Genomic DNA, 25497 nt, shown 5'->3' on the forward strand with positions numbered 1-25497 from the left:
CTTTTAGGTGAAAATGTTTAACACAAATAACCAGGGATTTAATGTAGAAGCGGCTCAGTTCTGGTGGCTTTGTAAATGGGCACCTGAAATTCAGTTCTACAATTTTTTTCCCTCTCAGTCAGAGAGATGTGCGTGTGTGTTTTGGTGGTGGAGTTAATGTGAACTGTGTCTGCATACATTAAGGTTGTGAGCGGGACAGAGAGTAGGATTTGGAACAGACTGAAAGGAAGGGGTGTCAGCTGTCTCTTTGTGCTTGACTGCAGTCATTCCCCTGACCAGCCAAGGGAGGAGACGGGTCCGCTTTGTTAGATTACCAACATGGCCTCGTTTTGAGACTATTTGTAATTGTTTTCTTTGGGATGAGAAAATGATGATATGAACGTAAGCTCGAAAATGGCTCTCTATTATGCTAAAACATTGATGCTGGATTAACTTGAGGTTTTGCAAATAGATTTTCTTTGTAGCCAATGCAACAAATGAGAATAGATTTCCGGCTACCATTGTTCATGGCGTATTAAAGTGCGAGCATACATATGTCCGCTCGTATACGTGTGTGTGCGTTTGTGCATCTGCACACCACAATAGGCCGGTGTCCCAATGGGAAATGCCGTGACCCCAGACTTGTCTGTCTCTATTCCAGATAAACTCTAATTGTCTGCTACAAATGTTCAGTTGGCCAGTAGCGGATGTTCCTCTCTATTTGGTCTGGCCTCAGATGCACAACAGCTATTTTATCATGCAGATAGGGGCAAGTTGGGCGTGGGGCAACTGAAGAGCCATCTGAAAAGGATGACCAAATGGCTGGCAGAAGTGTGGGAGGGGTGAGCCCATTGAGTTTAGCATTTCCAAAATGGCTTTTTAATGCCCGGCCTCACACACCAGACATGGCTAATAGGTCCGCTCTTTCAAGAGTTAAAAAGGGGGCACAAAAAAAAACGGAGCAATAAATGGGAATGTAGTCTGATTAATATTACATTAAATTAAAGTGATTTTCTGGACTGTTCCAGGGCTGTTTTTTTTCCCTGCATTAGTCTCTTTTCCTTGCCTTTTTTAATACCTTCTTGGCTTCTCTTTGTGATTGCAAGTCATTTCCAATTCGTTTTGGTATTGATCTTCCAGTAGAAATCAGTTTTGTAATTAGCTGCAAATTAGGCCCTCTACTAGGGGTGAGGGCTGTCCCCCTGATTTATCACCAGTGTAATTCTCTGCGATCGGAGAGAAATTAAAATGAACTCAATTAGGCCACTGCTTTTGCTTTATGGGCCCCTACTTGGAGTTTCAAGGGAAAAATTAATAGTCACTGGTTGTTTGATAGTATAATGAAAGTAAATAAAGCTTATCTCTTGTAATAAGCCGAAGTCTTTAAATAAGAGCTTGAATATAGTAGGCAGTTTTGTTGTTGTTGTTGGCTTGTTTTTCGCAGCATACATTTCCATGAGCTTCTTCATTCAGACTAAACATTTGTCAATTATTTTTCAGATTCATATCACTGGATTCGTGTTGATGTGCAATTATTAAAAACTAAATTAATCTGGCTTTAATGCACCTTTGACTATTTAATGCATATATTAGTGATGCTTGGGCAAGATGCATCATTTAACATTTGTCTGGGATTAAATCGTATGGTGACTTGATTTCACTAATTTATCTTAAGGAAAATAAATCTCTAGGCTCTGCTGTCCGCTCACACAAATTAGTACTATTAGTGCTGTAATTAATGTTTTAGTTTGTTAGTATTTTCCTCAGTATTACTAACCTGCTCTGGCTTGATGTGTTCTGACGTGGGGAAGACGTCGGGGTATGACGGCCGCTCAAACACCCGATCCAGAGCCTCCAGCTGCTGTTGAGTGAAGGCATCGGCCCTCAGGTGCTTCCGTAAACTCTCCACACTACCCTGAGAATCACTGTTAGGGCCAGAGCCATCTGAACCATCTATAAGAGGAGAGAGGGACAAGGGCACATGCTAGTACCAGTCGTTATGGTCCCGTTTCTCCCCAGGACAGGCAGCCCATCCCGCCTCCCCCCCACACATCTAGCACTGTGGTGCACCTCTCAGAACCACTGGATGAAAGATTGGAGTATATCAGCTCAAATTCAGTCAGCGCTAGCCTCAAACTGATCCTAATAGCTGTGGAAAGATAGAGCACATGAAGCTGGGAGAAGAGAGAGAGGGGGGGGATATGTGGACAGTACAAAGTGGGAGAGAGAAGACCCACGCCACACCTCCCCCCTTCCCAGATCAGCATCAGCACCGTCATCATCTGATAGGCCTGCAGTAATTGATGGATTACCTTCAGAGCAAACATATACTTGTCGGCAGCACCATGTGTTTTAGCATGAGCTGCCTTGTTCTCTTCCCGTCAGCGGGCTGCTTGGAAAATGGAGAGCTATTATTTTAAAAGGCACAATTTCCTTTAGAATGTAATGCTGCTTTCACTTTCAGATTGCTTTTCCCTGGAAAAATGGGAGAGCAGTCCCGGCTTGAATACAATTACACAGCTTGACTGCCAGCTTATGCATTTCCCTCTCTATAAACAAATGAACAGTTTCCCCTCAGACCGTGACCTCATCACCCAGCCGAAGCAGGTAGCCTTTCTTCCCCAGTGCCTCATTTTGGCTCATCCCGGAAACCCCTTTGCAAACACTCAGCAAACGTCCGTGCAACCTCGCCTGCCTCCCGCCTCTCGCTCTCTGGTGGTGGAGGGGCTTCTCTTTTCTTTTTTTGCTCCCTTACAAATCTGTCATTCTAAATTTGCAGCAGATTATGTTCTCTCCTCGGCGAGAGCGTAGTGATATATGATATGCAAGGCCCCTATTGATTGCCTGATCTGGTGGCAGGAGAGAGGCGAAATGAACTTGAAATGAACATCATGCCTCAACTCATTGTGGCGTATAATACTCTACTTAATCCCACATTTTTCTGTTGCTATGGAATTCAATTGATCATCATTTCCACTGATAGTACCATTTCAGGGGCTTATTGCCATTCTACCCCGCCAGCTTGACCTTTTTTCAATGGACTGAGGCCACAGGATGAACTGACTTTCAGGAGAAATAGATCCACGGAGAGGTGTGATAAGAGGCTGGGAGATATTGCATGTGTGAGAGAGTGTGAATTTAGCTACACCAAGGCAACATTTTTCTCTTCCTATTAATCCCGGTGTGGTTGTTTTGTTGTGTTTTTTCTCCCTGCATTATCCGAGTCATTCCATATCTGAGCGCAGGCATTTTTTATAGACAGCTCCCTTGGGGGGCTTCTATAAGGCAGCACGTTGTTGCTGTATAAACCTCAATTGTTCTCTTTGGTACAGAAGAAAATAGAGTCATTAATTACTTTCTATCAGCTGGTGTTCTAAGTGCAAACTGCGAATCAATAAGCAGGCGTTGTCATTTGCTTTGGTACAGCATGTTTCCCATACTCAAAAGCCCAACGTGCGTTGGGGCGCAGGTTGACATGGGGGACAAACCTGCAGTTTCAGTTGTAGAGGAGGGGGGTGTTGGGCTGATCTCTGTTATATTACAGTTAGGTTAAATCAAGGTTATATCAGCTTTTCTGACTGGAGTTTTTCACCGGGATTCACTGTGATGTTGTCTGGACTATGTATATGGCTCCGCTCCTGTTTACATCAGCGCTCGAGCTATATTGATTTCATTGGAACACTTGAGTGTGTTTGTTTTGACATCCCACTGCATTAGCACTCTGGTGCTATGGGACTAAAGCTCTGTCAGATCAGATAACCAGAGTCCATAAAACAGGCCTCCCTTGGGTTTCCTCCTCTGGAGAGCCTAGTTCAAATAAAACTAAGAACAAGAGACAGTCTTATCATGGTGAACTTGTCATTTTAATAGATGCACTGTACGGTAGTCAATGTCTGCATGTTTAAGAGTTTTAAAATCACTGAAGGTAAAGCATCCTAAATGTGTGATATGAACTCCGAGAGAATATCTTAGTGTTTTAGGAAAGTGTTTTTAAGGGTTGACTGGGCAGGTGTGACATCTTTAGGGAACAGTGCTGAGTTTCCTGCTTTCATCTCATCAGATAAGGCTGGCTTGAATGAGAGAGCTTTTTGAAAAGCAAATGAGGGTCTTGTGACCCCTATGACCCTTGACCTGATATCACACATCTCTTGTTTTTATGTTTTACTTTTACTCCAATAGGGACAGTTCACCTAAACCAATCTGTGATTATTTACACATTCTATGATGTTCTAAACCCCTGTGACTTCTGCAGAAAAACAAAATAGGATACTTTGAAGAGCTGTCTCAGTTTTTTTATGCAATAAAAATCAATGGGTCATTTTAAAAAATTATTTTGATGTGCAGTGTTTCACCAAAAAAACAACAAACAAACAAAAAAACGTTAAAAACAAGAAGGCGAGTAAATAATGACATTTAATTTCTGAGTGCAGAATTGAGTGCCTTTTTAAGAGATAAGTCACGGATATCGTTTATTTATGTTTCACTTGTTCCAAACCGGTTTGAGTTTCTTTCTTCTGTTGAACACACAATAAGATATTTTGAAAAATGTTGGAAACTGGCTGCCATTGACTTCACGTGGCTACCACTTTCCAGCATTCTTCAAAATATCTCATTTTGTGTTTGAATGAGGAGGAACAAAGGTTTGAAATCAGATTAAGGTGAGTAAAAGAATTTCATTTTGGGGTAAACTAACCATCGAGCCAGAGTGTTCTATCTCATCGAAAAATCTAATTCTTTTATTTTAATCTAATGAAAATTTGATTTTTCACATTTGTTCAAAACTAGAAATTGAAGTGAGTCTTCTGTAATATATATAGGCTGTAAAATCGAGTAAAACAAGAGATTTGGCACTCCTGTTTATGAAATATATGGTGAACAAGGCTGCACAGCAAATAACTAAATCAGAAGAAGACGTGACAATAGAAGAAACAACAAGAGAGGGATGGAGGGAGAGAAAGAGCGAGATGGCAGCAGCAGCACAACGGGGCTGTTAATTTCCTGTTATGTTACAGCGTGTTAAAGGCTTTATTAATTCAATTTAGCGTCGCTGAGCAGTGTGCAGGCTGCCAAGTAGGAGCTGCGCTTTCTCTCTTATCTCTTTTTTTTCTTTTCTAAGGCTACCGCTGTCAGCATGGTTTCTCCTCTCACCCTAACACACATTCTTTACTGTACTCACACCAGTCCGTCATTTAGCACATCGGCCCTCATGTGACGCAGCGTTCTGGAACGCAATTAATGAATGCGTATCTCTCTTGCTCTCACTCTCTTTCCTTTTAAATCTGCGTAATGCGGCGCACCATTAATTCTCAGCATCAGCGTTCATAATTGACTTTTCTCTGACATGACTCCTCTCCGAAGTGAACCACCCTGTCCGTATATGTTTTGGTGCTGCAGATTTTCGCGTCTGTGCTATCAGGCAAGCCGGGGCGGCGGGTCTGCTTGAATGCAGATGTATCAGCCGAGCGGGGGCATAGACCTTTTGTGTCCTTTGATAAGGAGCCCAGCACCTTCTTCTCTGCCGGTTCCGCTCCGCAGCCTCGCTCAATCTGGGCTTTCTCTTTCATACAGAGGCCATCATCATGATGAGATCGGTGGGATGTTCTTATTCGATTTAGACTGAGGCCAATCCATTTCTTGGTTTGGATGTATTTCATTTCTATTCTTTTTTTAAAGTAGAATCCATTTGACACAATAGAATCTCACAAGCCATGAAATGGAAGCATGGGTTCAAGCATTCTAGCTGTGGGCCAAACTATTTTAGCATGGGGATTTGAGGTGTGGCGTCGCTCCCTTTCAAAGCAATACTTTTTCGATGAACAAACAAGCTACAAAGTGAAACTTTTCCATACCGCAGTGGCACAGATTTAACCTCTTTATCATGCTAAGGCCAAATAAATATCCCTCTATGCCTTATAAATCAGCCCACTTTAATATCTTTCCTCTGAACACACGCTCCCACAGCCGATTCAAGCGTCAATCTGCGTTCTTGCACTTAATTTATAGCAACTGGCCCACTCCCTATGCAGGCCCTATGTCTGGCTTTGTGATGAACTTGGGTCACACCAACCTGCTAATCAGCCGACGCAAGGACAGGTGAGAACCAAACTCCAAAGGAAATGCACCGCTCATGCCTGTACGCTAGTAATTAACTCAGTTCATTCATTTGTGTCAGTTTGTAACAAAGTATTAACTTTGACAAATGAGAAATCCCAAACAGGCTTAATTTCCCTCTTTTGCCATTAATGCATTTGGCAAGAGAGGCATTCTATTTTCCATAATGAGATACACAAATAAATCTGGCAATGGATTGAAGGGCCTGTGAAAGCAGCAATAAGGTTGAGGCGCATTTCTCTGTGCTGGCATAATTGGTATCACTGCTTGCAGACATATAAACCAATCTTTACACAGATAGGGCTGTGTCTCTCTCTTCCCCTTTAGGCTATTTCTTTTGTCTCCTGAATAGCTTGCACATCCACGATAGAGGAAGGGGGTGCTAATTTGTGAATTAATAGCTTTTCTCTGCAGAATTGCAAATTCTCTTAAATGTCACTATGTTCAACTTGCGGGGAGCTATTGCCACCAAAGAACTAATCTTGGGAGGCTCTTCCCCTCCCTTCCTCCGACGGTCCACACCACATCGAACGTCACCCGTAGCCAGCAAGCAACACGCTACTTTTAATTTGCAGTAACACATGAAAATGACAGATTAATGACTCTTATGACACCTGTGTCCCTGAAGCTCCTCTTGCAAAGACCTGGTGTACATAACGCGTGTCACACTACATTATCTCCATATCACTCTTATAATGGGGACTTTTTTTTTAAAGGGCACTAGCATCATCGAATATAAGTCTGCGGGAGCCTCTCTTAAATCAAGCACTGAATGAATGCTAACTCATTTCTTTTCCCAGAACTGCCTGGTTGAAATGTTTGAAAGTGCATCTGCGCAGCCTTTTCCTACAATCGGATTAGCATATTTCTGTTATGTCATCGTCTAATGAAGGGAAGATTGGCTGTGCCCAGCCAAATAGGGCTCTCAGGTAGCCCAAGGCTGCTGGGCTGCTATGAAATTGAAACCATACACTGGCTGTCGTTCTGCCTCCCTGATGTCTCGGTGTGAAATAAGGGCTACGTTTAAATAACGCAAAGCTTTTTAGACATTTGGCACTGTATCAAATTGCCAGCCATGAGCTCTTCATCAGGGACACGGCGTGACATATGCCCTACAAATGTCTCAGTACACCTTGAGAGACCTACATAAGGTCAGAGCACAGAAACACAGTGGCAACAACCGGAATATTTACTCTACTTGTTATAATGAAAGGTAATCCTCACCCAAGCGGTATTAAATTTGATATTGCGCACGCAAGTAAACTCGTGTTTGCCCGCCTAGTGTTTTATGATGCAATTACACTCAAGCCTTTGATCCACTCTTCACGTCGTGTCAGTTCTAATCAAACTAGGAATAACTACCGGCGCTGGCATTTGGCTGGGTAATCCCCTCTCGCTCATGCTATGTCCCTTCTCTGTTTTTAGGAGCAAACGGTCTATGACAGTGACAGAGGAAAAGCCCCACGACGGTCTGGGTAAGAGCATGCCACGCTGGAGCAAATGTGATTTGCCACAGTCGCTTTCTCGCAGTGTTTATATATGATCCAGAGCCCTCTCCATAAAGATATCATTAAGCGTCAGTGCGCTCCGTCTCATCCCCCTCCCCTCGACACACAACCCTAGACGTACATGTGCACACACACACACACACATACACACACACACACTCATATACACCCTCACAGAGCACTTGATCAGACTCGAGTGGCTTGTGATTGAGCAAGCAAAGAGAAGGTGGGCTAACGGAACTTACAATATCCTATTTTCCTCCCATCCAAGTGGTTGCCACTCCAGAGAACTAAAGAGATGGAAACATAAAAGAAGCAAGTAGCCCTGCTTTGATAAATGTTTTAAGAGATCATTTCCAACCACTTCAACCTCCCTCCCTTTGACTAAAGCACTTTCTGTGTTCCCTTTCGGCCCGGTGCCACATGGATGTTTATTCACTAGCATTCAAAAGGCGATTGTATGAACAGCCAATCAGCCATTAGGCCTTAGGCAGTATGTGCCCTCTCATTTAGAAAAGGAGAGAGAATGTTGGCATGAGCAGGTTGGCAGCTCTCTTTTTTCTTTTGTTTTTTTTTTATTTTGTTTTTGCTGCTGTTTCAGTTCTCATAAAAGCAAACATACACAACCAGACAAGTGCGAGAGATTAAAACGTCTCAAATAGTTTTTAAGCCAATCATAAATCGAGTCATTTGAGTGCTCTCCCAGTCTGTTCTGAGCACATTTCCTCATGCATCTCTTGCATTTACGTTGCTGATTTCTCCGGTCTTTCCGTTTGACCTGTATTATTTACCAAAGCATACAACCGTGACGCGCTACCTAAGCGCTATGCTGTCATGATTCGACCAAATGATAGCATGTAGGCATATTCTTGTTTGCGCAGAGCTACTGTATCATCAAATAAATGTGCTACAGCCGTGCAAACACCATAGTATCAAGCGGCTGAATGAAATAGTCCAATCTGCTTTACTACATAACAAGTCACTTGAGAGCGCTTTTTTCTTTTACAAAATGCTTTGTCCAGTGCTATCAAAATGCCATCTTCATCTCCCCACACAAATTGGAAATTACAGGGGGCTGTAGAGAGGCCTAGAAAAGGAGTGAGAGGGGAATAAAAGCGATGGAGAGAATCCAGTCTCTTACCATCATCACGTTTTCTCTTTTCGCCGTTGGAGCGAGGGATTCCTAGGATGCCATTAATAGAGTAGGACCCCACGGGGTCATTGGAAGCGCTTGACACAGGTGGGGAGGCTGTGCTGGGCACTGAAAGAGCACAGGAATAGGTTAACGTATATGGAGTGCTCTCAAGATCACCTTAAAAGAGAATGAATTAACATTAGGTCACAGGCATAATTGATGTCATTATGATTTTTTCTTGATGTTTATATGCAAAATATATGATGTCTCACCTATAGTGTGTCCCGCTGTGGAAAGAGGCGTTCCTGTGCCGTCGGAGGATGGGTGGAAAGGTTGCTGAACTTTGGTTCGAATTATCCTAGAAAATGGGATAGAACACAATGAGTTGAAGGTGCAGTTGGTTCGCTGAATTAGCTTCTGCATGGCACCCATTGTGTGTGTGTGTGTGTGTGTGTGTGTGTGTGTGTGTGTGTGTGTGTGTGTGTAAAAGTCTAGTGTTGTTTTGGGTCCTTCCTACATAGACGCGCTGTTTCTGCCAAAAATAACCAATCTTAGGGTATTAGGGCCAATCATGGAGGCAGAGCGAGAGCTACCGCGGAGAGAGTGGATTCAATCAAATGGGATCCCGTCTTTAGAAATATGATAAAGTCCCACTACCTCCAAGGTGTGATATGGGGGAAAGTCTTCATTGCACTTTGGTCTGAATGATCTTGCAAACAAAGCATGAAATCACATCAATTCACCTCAATGATGAGCTTCACTGCCTCGAACTGGCCTCAGCTTTAATAATCTCTTTCTCTCTCTCCTTCTCTTCTTCTTTATCTATCTCAATCTCTCCCTCTATCCTCCTCCTCCTCCTCCTCACTGAAGCAAGTGAAGATTGCTTGTAGAGTGTGGATACTGACTTCCCGGATCTGACATTTTTTTTTTTTAGAACAAACATTCAGGGGTGCCAGCGCGGATGAGGCCCTATTGATTGGGACTTGAGGATAAAAAAAGTTGGGAATTAGAGGCAGAGAAGAACAGATGCAAATGGAGGGCTATAAATTATATGTGACAGGAAAGCAATAGTGTCTCATTGCTTCACCAAAGCCCACTGCAGCATCTGATGTCTTTAATCTGGGACACGCTTTTGAGAAAAGAAGCTGTCACCTTATTCTAGGAACACATTTATACTCGTTGGCTACACATTTTCACATTTGTATAAACTGTAAATATTATTACTTATAAAATTCTCATTCTGTGTTTGCAGAAAGTCCGTGCTTAATTCAGTGAATTGACCAAGTAACATACAGTGCTCCGCATATATAAGTACACCCCCCACAAACCATCTTTTAAATTCATATTTTTATTAGGAAGCTATACAATATTATATTTGTGCATATACATTAGATTACATTAGATTAGTTAGCGAATTTAACAAAATAACTTACAATAACGGATTTATATGTTATAGAAAAATATTAAATACAAATTTAAAAAGAGGAAAAACCAAGAGAAGCAAAAAAAATTGCCAAATTTAGTTGAAATTTTGTATGTTGTAATTTTTATTTTTATTTTTGCTTGAATTGAATTATATTATCTTTCAATTTCTAAATATGTTTGGTGACAAGAATATTATTTTAATATATATATATATATATATATATATATATATATATATATATATATATATATATATATATCTGTTTAATAAATCTGTTTTGTTTAAATGCACCAAAATACATTGCCTATATTCACTCACAAAAATATTCATTCACAAAAATGGATAAATTGTTCACACACACAAATATATATATATATATATATATATATATATATATATATATATATATATATATATATAATATATATATATATATATATATATATATATATATATATTTATATATATATAATACATACATACATACATACATACATACATACATACATACATACATACATACATACATACATATATATATATATATATATATATATATATATATATATATATATATATATATATATATATATATATATATTTATACATAAATATACATATATACATACAAGTTGAAGTCAGAATTATTAGCCCCCCTTTGATTTTTTTTTTTTTTCTTTTTAAAATATTTTCCAAATGATGTTGAACAGAGCAAGGACATTTTTACAGTGTTTGATGATGTTTGTTCTACTGGAGAAAGTCCTATTTGTTTTATTTCGGCTAGAATAAAAGCAGTTTTTAATTTTTTATTAACCATTTTAAGGTCAAAATTATTTGCCACTTTAAGCAAATTTTTTTTTTGACTGTCTACAAAACAAACCATCAATATACAATAACTTGCCTAATTACCCTAACCTGCCTAGTTAACCTAATTAACCCAGTTAAGCCTTTAAATGTCACTTTAAGCTGTATAGAAGTATCTAGATAAAAATATCTAGTAAAATATTATTTACTGTCATCGTGGCAAAGATAAAATAAACCAGTTATTAAAAAATGATTTAATAAAACTATTATGTTTAGAAATGTGTTGAAAAAATCTGCTCTCCATTAAACAGAAACTGGGGAAAAAATAAACAGGGCGCTAATAATTCAGGGGGGCTAATAATTCTGACTTCAACTGTATATATGTGTGCTTATATATATATATATTTAGATTAATTTATATATATTTATATGTATAAAAATTTATAAAATTACAATTAAAACATTTTTCATGGTTGCGCTGTGATCTATAAATAGAGAAGTTTAATGTGATAAATTGAAAAATCTAAATATTTAAATAAATATGCCAGATTTATTGTTAGTATAAAAAACTGTGTATACTACTTTTAGTGGTGGTTTCTGTAGAATTCTCACCAGAAAATAAGATTAGCAACACATTCTAATGTATGAAACAAACTATTTAAAGCAGTATTATTTTAAAGCAGTATTACCTGCTCTACCAAATGGTTGACCATGTTTTGACTGTTTTAAATAATGACTGTTAAAGTCATTTGAAGAATGACCGTTTTAAATAATGGTTTACACACACAGCATTGTTGGTTTACAAAATAATCAAACAACCATCCTGTTGCACTACTACACTTGATTTTGGTTTTATTATAAAAATTCAACATAAAACATTACATGAGAATCTGAAATATTTTATGGCAGACCTCAATAAATAAAGATGATTTTGTATTTAAATTTTTTTTTATTTTGAATATATTTTTTGAAATAAACTGGTCTTACACTTCATATTTTGTGATTTTTCATAGTATATGTATTCATTCCGGTACTTTTACCATAAACCGACATATATTAACCATTTGGTAGAGGCTGATATTTTCTAAATTATGGGATGTGCTGAAAAAAATGCATTGAGTGTGTTAACTAGCGACATTAGGAGTCCAAATTTTTTTCTTGGTGGGGCAGTTAAAGGGTTATTATATATTATTATAATTTTATTGTTTTTAAAACCCCACCAAAAACAGTGATTTAACCCTGCAACTTGCGTTAGCCAAACAATTCAATAGCTACTGTAGGATCCATGTTCTCGCTATCGAATGAGCTATTTAGAAGGTGTGAATTAATGACTTGCCAGGGTGCTGAGAAATTCCCTGTAGAAACATTAAAATATGAATCAATGCTATTGAAAGGACGCTTAGGATTCAGGCGATAGAAGGGCTCAGAACTGGTTGTGTGCCAGTGACTTCATGCTGTGAGGAGGACACAGAGAACACCCCAGACAGTGTGTAATCTTCAATAATTCATGCAGAGAAAATGTGCTTAAAGCTGGGACATCTTCTAATGTCAACAGAGCAGAGGTCAACCTCTTAAGCACTCTGTGCATGAGGGTCCTGCCTCTGAAGTCTGCTTACTGCTGAGGGAATACTTTCAGACACCTGTTTGAAATGGCACAAGGCTTGTCTGACTATACCACCACAGCCAGTGTCAAATCTTATTCTGCTGCAATAACAGGAAGTGTTCAAATATTGTATCTACAAATTGTTTGTACTTGAGCACTTCCGCAAGTCTCAACGTTAAAGGATGGATTTCTGGCGCAGTACAGTCAAATTCACTTAAAAGCACAGCCCTCACAGAAGTTACTGTAGCAATTGCTATTTTATTAAACAATACAGACAGTTTTTGAAATGATTTACTCGGGTTTAATCTGATATGTGTTCCATGAGCGGAGAAAAGACAACTTATTTAAAAAAAATTAATAAATAAATATATATATATATATAATATGTATGTTATTATTTTACCCATAAACAGATGTCCTAACAATGCCCTTCTCTAAGATGACAACTTAAACATCATCAGAAACAAAGGTTTACTGGCTCTTCTTTCATGTCATTAATGCAGATTAAAAATTTACCACATACATGTGTTGAGACCTGTTCAAATTGCCCTTTTTAAGCAGCCATAGTGCATGAAATGAATTTTTTCAGCCTCTCTCTCCTCAGTTTTTTTTTTTCCGAGGAAATGTCTTGTGCGGGTCGGCCCATGATCTCTCTTCAGCTCATTAAAATGTAATGCTGCTGGCCAGCTCTATGGAACAGTGCCTCCTAACCAAAGTTCATTACTCCTGCTTGCAGGTAGGCCTTTTTCACCTTGTTCTTCCACTCTAGCACCCCCTCCCACCACCACGACTCCATCTCACTTGGGATAGTCTAGCTGGCCTTTGTATTTTAATAAGAAATAAGAATGAGAATGGTAACTAATTGTCAAGACTTTATTTTCAGTTGACTGATTTAATGTAAGTAGGCATATAAGTAGGACTGCATATGATTTCCCTTGCATTACTTATGATAACATAAGGACTACAGAAATTACTAGTGCTTAGTAAGTTTAACAGCTCACTAAAATTGCTATTGAGAAGCCTCGTTGTGCTCACTGCATATTTTGCACTATTATTTATTAATAACAGTTTATTATAATAAGTTAAAACTTATAAATTAATAAGTTTGTTATTAATAGTTATATCATTAACAATTTCTATGTATTATAATTTTTATTTGTAGAAGTATTGGCAAACGTACTATTTTATTATTATTTTATTATTATATTATATAATATAATAATATTGTTACAAAATTACAAAATTTTATTATTTTTCTATGAATAAATCAAATTGATAAATAGTACAACTATTTTTATCAACACATAAATAAACTCCCGTTTTTCTCCCTTTTGCGTACTATATTTCTTTAGGACTACTGTGATGAGATTCCGTAAGGCTACATGGCAGTGAGGTCTGGTCGCGTATTTCCCAGTGCCATTGGGTCTGGTTACAGAGTATTGATTGGTTTTCATCGAGACAGATGTGATTTTCGCGACCTCAACTATAGATCCTCTGCAGGCTGTGGACAGATTTGGGATTGAATTGCACATTTGAGACCACCCCGAGAGCAAGAATTAAAAACGAAAAAAAAAAAAAAAAAAACATCACCCATAAAATACACACCGTAATTTAGAAAGGATAAGTAGTTTTTTTTTATAAGGGCTTCTAAATGATTTCAGATTTACTGGTATACTTTAGCCGTCAATGTTTTGATTCGTTGTTTTAATAACAGAAACTGTTTAGGGTTAGTATTGAATGGATTTTAAAAATAGTTCTGTTCCATCACTGACATGGTTTTTTCTAATTCATTTAAAATTTCAAAAACCAAAACGCAGTTTTACCTGTTTATAGATGAAACACTTGGTACTGTGTCGTTGTCACAAACGCCTTCGGCCAAGAGTCGGTCTCTGATCTCCCAGGCGAACATTGTTGGATTTTGCCGCTTGTATTCTGCGATTTTTTCCACAACTTTGGGCGTCGCCACTTTTGGTTTGGACCCCCCAATTACTCCAGGTTTAATACTGCCGGTTTCATAATATCTGAGAAAAGATAAACGATAATTCGTTATTTAAAAATAATTTTGCCAAGCCATGAAAGCTATAATGGCGGGTTTTGTGTTAGCTTGTGGCATTGGGCATATTTATAAATTTTGAATACGGGACATAAATAATAACACAATCTATACATTTAATCACAATTGTATTTCAAAATCTGAAACATTTTTTCCCAATCCTACTGACGGAAATGTGTGTCATTTCTATTTTACCACGTACATTTAATAGGTTTAGCGTCTTGAAACATTAACATTTCTTGGCTGCGATCTGAAAAATTGCAATCATCCATTTATCAAACGGTTTCCTCAGCGGCTGATGTGTGTCCCATGCACCCCACGATTAATACATGCCACCAACACATATCTCATAATTTCTAAGGAACATTTAAAGTGCAGAATACCTTATAAGATCCTTTTGATAGCTGAAAAATATTTCAAAAAATTCAAAAATCTACAACAGTTTCCTAGAAAACATATCCTTCCTCCTTCACAATGAATAAGGTCAGTAAATTTAACATTAGACCTTTTTTGTTACTAAATTACCAAAAAGAAAGAAAGAATGAAAAACTACGACACATAACAGCACAACCATGCTTAAGATGTATTTACATTAAACAATAATATTTTATTATTGTATATTAACGGAAATAATTGTAATATATGTGCCTTTTCTTACCTTCCGAGAATTTTGCTGACACAGCCATGGCTGACCCGTAGTTGTCTTGAAATGTCACAAGGTCTGACTCCTTGGTGCGCGAGCTCCACGATTCTTTGCCTGACCACGTCAGGTAGGGGTCTGCCATTCACAAACACCCCTCCTAGCTGGTTCACACCGCCGTGCCCTATATGGGATACAACAACACAGACACAAAAAGCATAACATTACATACATATAGAAGATATGCTGTGCCGTTAACATGGCTATCACACAGAAGCGTTAATTTTCTCATTCTCCCCTCCTCTCACTCTTTTCTTATTCCCTTTTAACACTCTCCGCATGGAGCGCGCACGCACAACACACACTACCTGTTGTGCACGTGTGGACGAGGATAAAAATAAGATAGTTAGGCTCTAATGTCTGTATTAATTAAGAAACAAAATAGAAAATGAACCCGTAAAAAGTCTTGACCTCCTTGTTTCTCTTCTGTTAGTTTTTGTTCGCATGTTAATTAATTATCGAAATCTTAATGGTTTGTTGATAATGTTTTTTTATTTATTACTTTTTAGCGCGTTGAAAAACAGTTTTTAATTTGTAGTTAAAGTAATGGCTTTATGTAGTCTATATAGACACTTTTTGTCATTATAATAGTGCATGATAAGTACACATAAATAGGCATTGTTATATTATTCAGTTGTTAAAGTTATGGTAATAATAATAATAATAATAATAATAATAATAATAATAATAATAATAATAATAATATGCTGTCATTATTTTGTCCATAACCTTCTTTTTTTAAGCGCGCTCATGATAGTAAACACTGGTAAAACAGCATGTGCTATTCTAGCCATAAGAGCCGCTGCAGTTAGGTAGTATTTTCCTCTACTATTCCATTGCAGCCAAACACATGTCGCATAGATTATGTTTCAACCTGTTTAATTTTCCTTGCACAATTATTGTAAATAATTAAAAAGAGCTTTGATAACTCATATTACAACCATGGAGTAGGCTACTGCAAAATAATTAAGAATTAATTATTTAAATTAGACCCAGGCCTTCCGTCATCTTGTTACAATGCCGTGCTTTTTAACAAATATCGCCTAAATAACTGCTTTTAAATTCTTATTGCTATTATTATTATGCCTAACAGAATTCCCCTTCTCTCTGATTTTCAAATTGTTTGCACATTTATTTTCACGTAAATTTTGCGCATTACATTTTTAAAGCAGTGCTTTGTAATATAGGTTATTTTAAATATTTTTACATTTCATCTGGAAGCATCGGGTCTTACATGTAATGCTTTTTGGCAATTTCCGATTTTTTTATTGTATTATTTTTTGTAGCTAAATCTATTTTTACCCATGTAGGCAGGTTAGTAATTTATCCAAACATGATACTATAAAAATACGACTTATGTTGTAGCCTAAAAAATGCGCGCGAATCACTGATGTTTTACATAAAATTGAGAATAGTACATTTTAAATTAATATTACGCTGTGTATAATAATAGACTTTCTCAACGACTTTTTGTCATAAACGGCAAAATTACTGTTAAATGTAACAAGCGGACATATATGTATCTTTAAGCTGAGTACTTTCCGTATTTACTGTATTATGTAAATAAATTAATAAAACAATCATTAGTAAATTTCTTGTAGGAGCTTTGAAAATAAAAATAACGCGCACAGGTTAGCCTATAGTTTTACAAAGCCAGCTCAACCGCAAAGCTGAACAATTTAGGCTATCTTTTATTCATGCTAAATAAAATACAGATTTGTTAAGAGGAAAAAAACTGTTATTTTACTCACGGTGCATCGCCGAGAAGGGGTCTGCTTTGCAGTGAATATCCATGGGATAGCAAAGGAAGGAAAGATAATCGACTGAGGTCGCCGTCTCGCCTTGATTATGTAGCTTTAATTGAAATTAATAAAGATCGCTATCCTTTCAAAGCGCGGTGCTTCCGATGCCAGTGTACAGAAGAAGTTGTTCAGCGCGCGACGAACTTTATCTCGTGCTGATCAGTCCATTCAACGAAGACACGAGGCTGGTCAGGTGCAGATCATGTCCTGCACTGGTCTCTTAAAAATCTTTCACGCAGGAACGTTAGCGTAATCAATCGTTGAGTTAATATTTGTTAGCTACATATTTAAGGGACTGCAAGCATTAGTGGTTGCGTCTCCTCCAGTGTCCTCTGGTGAAACTGCAGTGTAAATTCCTCGATATGGAGAAGCGTTTCTGGTCTGAACAGTCTGAGGGGTACAGTCAGATTCGTGCGGGAATGACAGGAAAAAACATGGACACGGCGAGTGTCTCTCGGTCCCCCTCTCTTCAAGAATGGGATGTGCCTGTTAGAAGCTTTGGGCTGAGACTGAAACCCCTCTTCTCAGTGTGTCTGTTTCTAAAAGCTGCAGTCCACCGCCCCCCTCCTTCCCAGATCCCCCCTCGCATAGAGATGGATGACATGTCAGACAAAGGCAATAGATTCCAACACTTTGTGATTCGCCAACGCAAAAAGCTGGAGCACCAAATGAGGAGGTCTCTTCATCTGACACTTCGGAAGGGGAGGGATGCAAACAGGGAAATGAGGAGAGATGGGTTAAAAAAATCGAGGAAATTAAAAGACAAGTGGAAAGGAAGCGGTACCACCAGCGGCCAGCCATCGTGGTATTTCTAAACTGTATGTTGTCAAACTACATGAATGAATCATGTTTGAATCATAAACGTAGAAACTAAATGCATTATGTCGTTAATTGGTAGTAGCCTACAACGTTGTCAAATCTAGGCTTGTTAAATATGCAAGAAATGGTTTAGTCTTCTTATTATTATTTGTTTTTATCTGTCTGTTTTTTCGTTTAGGTATTGGTGTCGGATGCTTTTACGTTTTACGTTTTATGTTTTCCCTCTGAATACAGGTTGTAATTAATTCTAATGCGTTAAATGGTTATTATTAAACTGTCAGTCTATTAGCCTTCGTCATTTTTTTCTGAAAAGGTTATGTGCTGTTTTAAGAAATACAAAAATGTTAATAATAACCTTCTACAGAGTGTAATTAAACGCACGTATAAATAAGCGTATATATATTTATAGTCTAACCTCAATTTCTGTCTAAGATTTGATTGAGAATTTGACAACTATCTGACAATTGAGACTTCATTGCATTATCGGCGCTTTTGATACAACAGTGCTACTTAGTTTGCTGGCCTGTCGGATGTTATTGTGAAAAGATTGCCTTAAACGTTCAGTTTAGGCTGCTGTATTTTAGGTATTTCTGTAGATGGCGCTGCTTAGTTTGCTTTATTTGACTGTGGGAGATTCTTGAAGTTAGTTTTATGGATATCCAGCAAAATGCTTGATTGTTGATGACGAGATTAACTTAATGTGTGTTCGAAATGTGCAATTTTTGTTGTTTTTTTTCTTACTTTTTAACATTTTTTTTTACTAAGCACATATGTAGGTTTTAAGAAAAAACATTGCGAACTGAGATCGATGGTTTTTGGTTTTGTCAGTTTGTTTATGCTATGCCTAGTTGATTAGTGACTCTATATTCTTCACTTCGCATTTTAGATCTATCTATCTATCTATCTATCTATCTATCTATCTATCTATCTATCTATCTATCTATCTATCTATCTATCTATCTATCTATCTATCTATCTATCTATCTATCTATCTATCTATCTATAGTCTATTATACATCACATTATATTAATATATAATAAATTATCATTTATAAATATTATTTATTTTTATTATTTTTATTTTAAAAAGTATTTCAAGAAAAATAATCTTTAAGCTTTTAAATCCTGTTAATCATGTTTGTATTTTATCACTTCTATAAAAGTTTAAAAATTCCAATCTTAATTTCCTTCCTTGTCAAATATATTTAAACAGTTAACAGTAATATTTAAACAGTTAATAATGAATTACAATGTCATGCACTGCTTCGTAAGTATTATGCACTGCAATTATTATTCTGATTTTGTTTTTAGTAAACTAAAGCCGAAGTTGAATTAAAGCTTAATTTAAAAAATGTTTGATTTAAACAAACAAACAAAAAAACTTGACTAAGTAGTCTCTTACACATTTATAAAGTGTTCGCACTGTGACCCTTGTAGGTTCGGCTAAAAGAACAGGAGGCTATGTTATGTTATGCCTTCCGGCTAAATTTGGGGACGATTCTTCTTTTTGTTAGTATTTTTGGAGGGAGCTTCTGGTACAATATGTAACACCATGGGCTGTAATTTCACACTCGACTACACATTTCCCCTAAAGCTGCTTTTATTTCCCCGCAAGACCCCAGCTTTTTGCCTGCACTCCCCTTTACTATATTAGTTACTTCCTCTGTTAAATGATAGCAAAACTAATTGCAACTGATCACAGTGGCCATTGAATACTAAAAACCGGGTACTTAGGCTTTGTTTTTGCTGCAATTTCAGATTATAGTTCATGTGGCAATTGAGCGTTTTTATTTAATTTAATGCGTGATTTTAGCGTTTTGACATATGAAAAATACGCAGGCGTGTCATTTTAAATAAAAGGTCTTGTGATTTGTTTCTAAACTCTTTTCACACTTTGTATTTTTTTCCTTAGATCAAGCTTTTGTGAACAGGAGGTTTTACTCTTAAGAGAACGTTTGGGAGAGAGTGATCGAACGTGTCAAACAGAGAGAGATAGACCAAGAGAGAGAGAGAGAGAGAGAGAGAGAGAGAGAGAGAGAGAGAGATGCTCGATTGCATGAAAGGTGCAGTTGTATTGTGCATCTGACAGCCTTTGCTATACGTCACATAAGTTTGTTAGTCAACACGAACATCCAGTGTGAATGCAGAAAATCACTTCTATTCCACTTTCCAATATTTCTATTTCCACTTTTAAAAAGCCCATATGTTTTAGCTCATTTACTGTAATATTGTCAACGTCATCAATCGATACTTTCCACTTCACTAGACCTGATGTCCACGCTGGTGTGCTATAGCTGAATACAAGTATATCAGTGGCTTTTACAGCTGGAATAACCTATAATGGAATTTTAAGAAGTCTGATACGCTTACTGCGATTTTCAGTAGCCGGATAGTATTAAAACAGCGTATTTGGTGGAGTTTTTAAGAGTTACTCAGTCATAACAAAGACACAAAAATAATTATATACCGAAAATTCGTTTTTCCTCTTTCTCCAGTGTTGCCAGCGTTTTTCTTCTTAGGGAAATAAGTTAAAAGTCGAAAGTTTAAGCAATCTCTGGTCAAGTTCAGATGATTACCACAGATATTGCTAGATTTAGGCTAAAATGATAATAATATAATAATAAAATAAAATAATATAATAATAATATAATAATAATAATAATTTTGTTGAGTTGCCCACAATATGGCCTAAATTAAAAAAATCAAGCAACTTATTCATATTTCCGATAATAATTACATAGTATATTGAGTAATAAACACAGTACTTCAAGCAACAAAATTATATTCAGATAGTTGACCGCTGTAAAAACAATAAAATGGCATTCACTACTCCACAGTCATGATATCAGCTGCGTTTTAGATTAGCCATTCATGATGTCTATAGAGTGAACAGATGGACCATCAATTGAGTTCTGTCCACAGCATCAGAGATTGATTTTGTACTTGCTTTTAATTTTACCGTAATTAATTAGATTATTACAAGTGTTATATTGATCTTCACATTTACACCCAAAAGAGAAAGGTGAATTAGCATATGATCTATGTTTTCAATTAACCGAGCAGTACTATAAACAACAACAACAACTACAACAACAACAGCAGCAGCAGTGTGCTAATATTAACAACAACAATGCTATAGGATTAGTACTAATAAAACAACAATAAAGTTATGAATATAATCATGGAATTTAATACTGCTAAATAAAAACTGTACTGTTGCAAAGTTGATTAAATTACTATTTAATTATGCGTTGGGAAATCCCGTAATACTTATTACAGTGAGCACTTATTCTGTCAACACGCGGGCCCAGCTAATAACACCGCATAATAACATAATCCCACAGTTGCCACTTTAAATGTACAGATTGTCAAGGCAAATGTCAGACTTTTCACCACGCAAATTACAACCGTAAGAGCAGAGCGCGCTTGCAAATTATAGGGCGGTCAATAAAGGTTAGTCGCTGGTCAAGTAGTTTACGTTTGTAAAGAACACCTACTGTATGTTCTTACCTGAGCTGACGGCGACTCACCCCTACCGCTAGAAAATAAACACACACTGTTTGGCGAGACGAAAAGAGAGCCCTGCGCTTACCTGATCGACCAGAGCTGTGAGCCATGGCTTTTCCCTGTCTAATGGTCCGTTTCGTCGATGCAGCCCACTAGATCTGTCCGGCCTCCTGCGTTCCCTCCTCGGCTGGGCGTCCTGCCTCTCCCCGCTGCTTTTCACAACCTTTGACCGATCATCCAAAACTAAACGGTTTAGACGACAACAAAAAGGAGAGCAACCTCTGCTCCACTGAGCTAGATTGATAAAGGAGGGAAAATAGCAATCAAAGCAAATAAAGCGTTGCAGGTGTTATATAAAAAGAAAAATAAACTTGTCTGCTGGAAGTTAAAGAGGGGACTTTGAGTATGGAGATATGCTAAGAGCCGCACGCAGGCGTTTACGGTTATAGGAGACTCAAAAAGGTAGGACTTGTACCGATGATGAATATTCATGATCTTTTATCGAAATGCTTATGTGTGCACTTATAAACGGATAGTGTAATAATCATGAACTTGTGTATGAAGTTTCCTCAGAAGTTCGCGTAAAGGCTGCATGAATGGTTGTGATAACTGATTCGTGCTGCTCATTGGCTGAACTTTAAGGTGAACCTGTTCTCGGTAGGAGGGTCTGCCGAAATAAATGAGCAAATGCTGCATTTGAATTTATGTTAATGCATTTGAGGCAAGATTAATTTCATGCTGCTATATTAGGCAGGTTTGAAATTGTGAGCGCACTGTTTATGGGTTATATTATAATTTTGATTAGAATAAGAGTTTATCATTTTCCTTACTTTAAAAAATATAACATTCTTGAACAAATCTTAAGATGTTTTTCTTACTGTAAAGTACATTATGTTTGTAAATTATGTAAAGTAAACAACCTTTTTTTTACTTTTAAGAATTATTTGTGCGATGCACCTAAATGTTCCATGAATTAAATATTCTGATGGAACAATCGAAGCCCGTGTAAAATAAGTTATATATAACATTAATAATTTCTTTACTAATTTTTTCTACCATATTCATAGTTTTGTGTTATAATTGCCAGATTAATGGAACTAATGCTTTATAAATTTTTTACTGCACAATTGCCCAAAATTAATGAATAAGTCACATCTGTGTTCCGTAAAGCTTTGAAACAAGTTAAGAGACTACAGCAACCTCACAGCACAATAATTCTACCCGCCTTACCAGCCGGCAGAAAAAAAAGGAAAGGCCAAAGTTTTCAGTTGAGCAGTCAAAGGTGTGCTCCCCCTGTCACGGAAACAAGCCTATACTTATTTGTTGGGGGAGATAGTTGGTTGTAGTTTAAACCAATGTAATGTTTGCACTAGAATCACAGTGGATTTCTTGGATTTTGTTGGAATATTGTATTTTAGTTAGTATTATAATTAAGAATCCGTTTTAAATAGACCAGAGCTTATATCAATAGCAGTTTAAGTACAAAAAAAAAAAAAAAAAATCTAGGGCAACCCAGCACGAATAACTGTAAAGTTTAAAATAACATTCGACGCTGAGGGATTAGATTTATAAAAAGAATCTTGAGAATGTCAAGTGTTGAGGTTGAACGAATCCACAACTGGTCCTTCTGTTCTGAATAGCTGCTTAGAAACATTGTAATAGTTACACGTCTCTGTCACTAGTAATTAACATTCAGGACAATTAAATTAGTCTGATGTAGAGCATTGCACATGTAACAAGGCGTCCACCCATGTTTTAATGAAATCGATTTCTCCAGTTCTCTCTGGCTTCAGTAACCACAATTCTGACGTTTTAGATCCCTAAACTCTGACAACAGCAGATTCCCACAAAATGTTTGTTAACTAGGCGAAGTCGGGGCCATAATAATTTAATGTACAGTTTTATGGCTTTACCACGCTCTGTCGTACTTTTAGATATTGTAATACGACGTATTTGCAAGTTACTTGTCTGTTAATGTTCCAGTTAGTAGACTTTATCATCCCTTTCCACTCTTCTCTTGGCGATCGTTCGCGCTGTTAAGCTCTGGTGGAAGTTTCCACTCATCCGCTCCACTTATATGTGCATTTGTGATGGGTCTATACATGCATCTGCATCGAGCATTTGAACCATATTGCTCACAACATAATTCCGTGTCATTCTGCTGCTTTAATGTACTGAAGCCTTGAGTGGCCGCGCGACTGTTCTCCTCGCATAGTTGGCGTTTTGCAATAAAGCACATCTATGGTTTTTATGTCGAATCAAATGAATACGTGTTTTATTCGTTGTCAGAATGTCAGTGCATAGCTAATCTACAGAAATGAATGTATGCAAAAAGTACAGATATTATTATAAAGTTTTCTCGTAGAAACAATACTACAAATATTTAAAAAAAAACTGATTTGTTTTATTTATGGATTATAAGGGATACTTTGTTTTCTTTTTTTCAAGTAACATATTAATGATTTTAAAAATCAGATTTTTGGCCTTATTTATATATTATATAGTGTTATCTTTTTTTAAGTCAAACGGTTGGATAAAAAGTTACAAAAAGAAATCAAATGTTTTTTGATTTGTTTTGTTGAGATTTTTAATTTAAAATTTTTAGATTAGATTTTGTTTGGTTGGTTTTATGTGTGGGTGTGTTATGAAATTTCTAAGTTATTAATTATTAATGTTTCTTAAGCATTAAAATAGTAATATTTATAAAAAGTTCGATTATATATATATATATATATATATATATATATATATATATATATATATATATATATATATATATATATATGTATGTGTGTGTGTGTGTGTGTGTGTGTGTGTATTTATGTATGTATTATATGAATATATATATACATTATATAATTATATAACAATTATTTGTGACACACACACACATACACACACACACACCTATATACATATATATATATATATATATATATATATATATATATATATATATATACATATATATCAAGTTCATATATTATAATATATATATATATATATATATATATCTATATATATATATATATATATATATATATATATTATATATTCTAATTAATTAATTTACTACATTTATAATTCATTTACAAACAAATATGTATTTTAATATTTTTCAATATTATGAGTTTCCAATTGCCGTTTTTGTGTGTGTGTGTGTGTGTGTGTGTGTGTATGTTGGACCCTGAGGCAGCCCAGGGTGCTCTCAAGCCAGCTGCCACTGTTTAAAGCAGACAGGAAACAGCTTCCACTAACACGACTGCAATATGGAAAGCAGCGACCTCCTCAATGCACCCCATGGCATGATTCTAATATCCCCCCTCTCACTCTTCACACCCACATGCAGGACGGTGGTTAAATGCTTTAATATCTTACCCTGTTTTGTCTTTCATGTTTTCCAGTATCATCCTGCATGTGATGTATCAGAGATCATTCATAGGACCTTGACCTGCTTCGGCTCAGGAGCATTTGATAGCGTGTGCCTGGAGTGCGGCAGAGAGGGACTTGGATTTCCCTGGGCTGTAGAGATGCTTTGTTTCACTGTAAATGTGTGCGTGTCTGTGTGCGCGCATATCTATTATCCTTCTGAGAAATACAGAGGCGCTCGGCTCCCACACTGGCCTCTGATCATCGCCCTGTAAATGCAGGCTGTCACCTTCAGTGGTGTAATGATCACAGAAACAGTGACCTTGATCTATGGCAAGCCATAATGCAGAAGAGAAAGCGTCTCCCACTCTCTGCACTCAGATATACAGTGAAACACGGCATACAGGGGAAACCAGAAGGGTTCAGAACAGGGCCATTTGATTGGCAATAAAGGTTGTTGGAGTGTCTGTAATGGATGTGAGATCTCTCCTGTTATCATCCATTTGGATAGGCCATCGACTGAAGACCACGCCATTCCAGATTGAAAACTCAGGGAGTGGCTGATTATGGTTTTATCGCATAGTCCATTACACTGGTCAACACTGCACACTGTTTCTCAGAGCAGAGGCAGTGCTGGATTAATGGGGCAGCTCTTCTGTTCTCTGCAGCCCCCTCGGACAT

General features: G+C 37.1%; 1 protein-coding gene across 8 annotated transcripts in view; it reads right to left on the bottom strand.

Annotated features, from left to right (window-relative positions):
- Positions 1-17631, bottom strand: part of pax2a (paired box 2a) — a 33501-nt gene extending 15870 nt beyond the window's left edge. For 4 of the 8 annotated variants that reach the window (XM_056471255.1, XM_056471256.1, XM_056471251.1 and 1 more), the window contains exons 1-7: positions 17071-17631; positions 15278-15443; positions 14390-14587; positions 9006-9091; positions 8740-8859; positions 7844-7888; positions 1757-1932 (exon numbers count right to left, since the gene is read on the bottom strand). In XM_056471255.1, coding sequence (XP_056327230.1) covers positions 1757-1932; positions 7844-7888; positions 8740-8859; positions 9006-9091; positions 14390-14587; positions 15278-15443; positions 17071-17113 — 834 coding nt within the window. In that variant the 5' untranslated portion in view covers positions 17114-17631. The remainder of the gene's footprint in view (positions 1-1756; positions 1933-7843; positions 7889-8739; positions 8860-9005; positions 9092-14389; positions 14588-15277; positions 15444-17070) is intronic. The other 4 variants (XM_056471257.1, XM_056471258.1, XM_056471252.1 and 1 more) reach the window with 1 other exon arrangement.
- Positions 17632-25497: the final 7866 nt, after the last annotated feature.

Source organism: Danio aesculapii, chromosome 13, assembly GCF_903798145.1.
Source record: "Danio aesculapii chromosome 13, fDanAes4.1, whole genome shotgun sequence".
Taxonomy (NCBI): domain Eukaryota; kingdom Metazoa; phylum Chordata; class Actinopteri; order Cypriniformes; family Danionidae; genus Danio; species Danio aesculapii.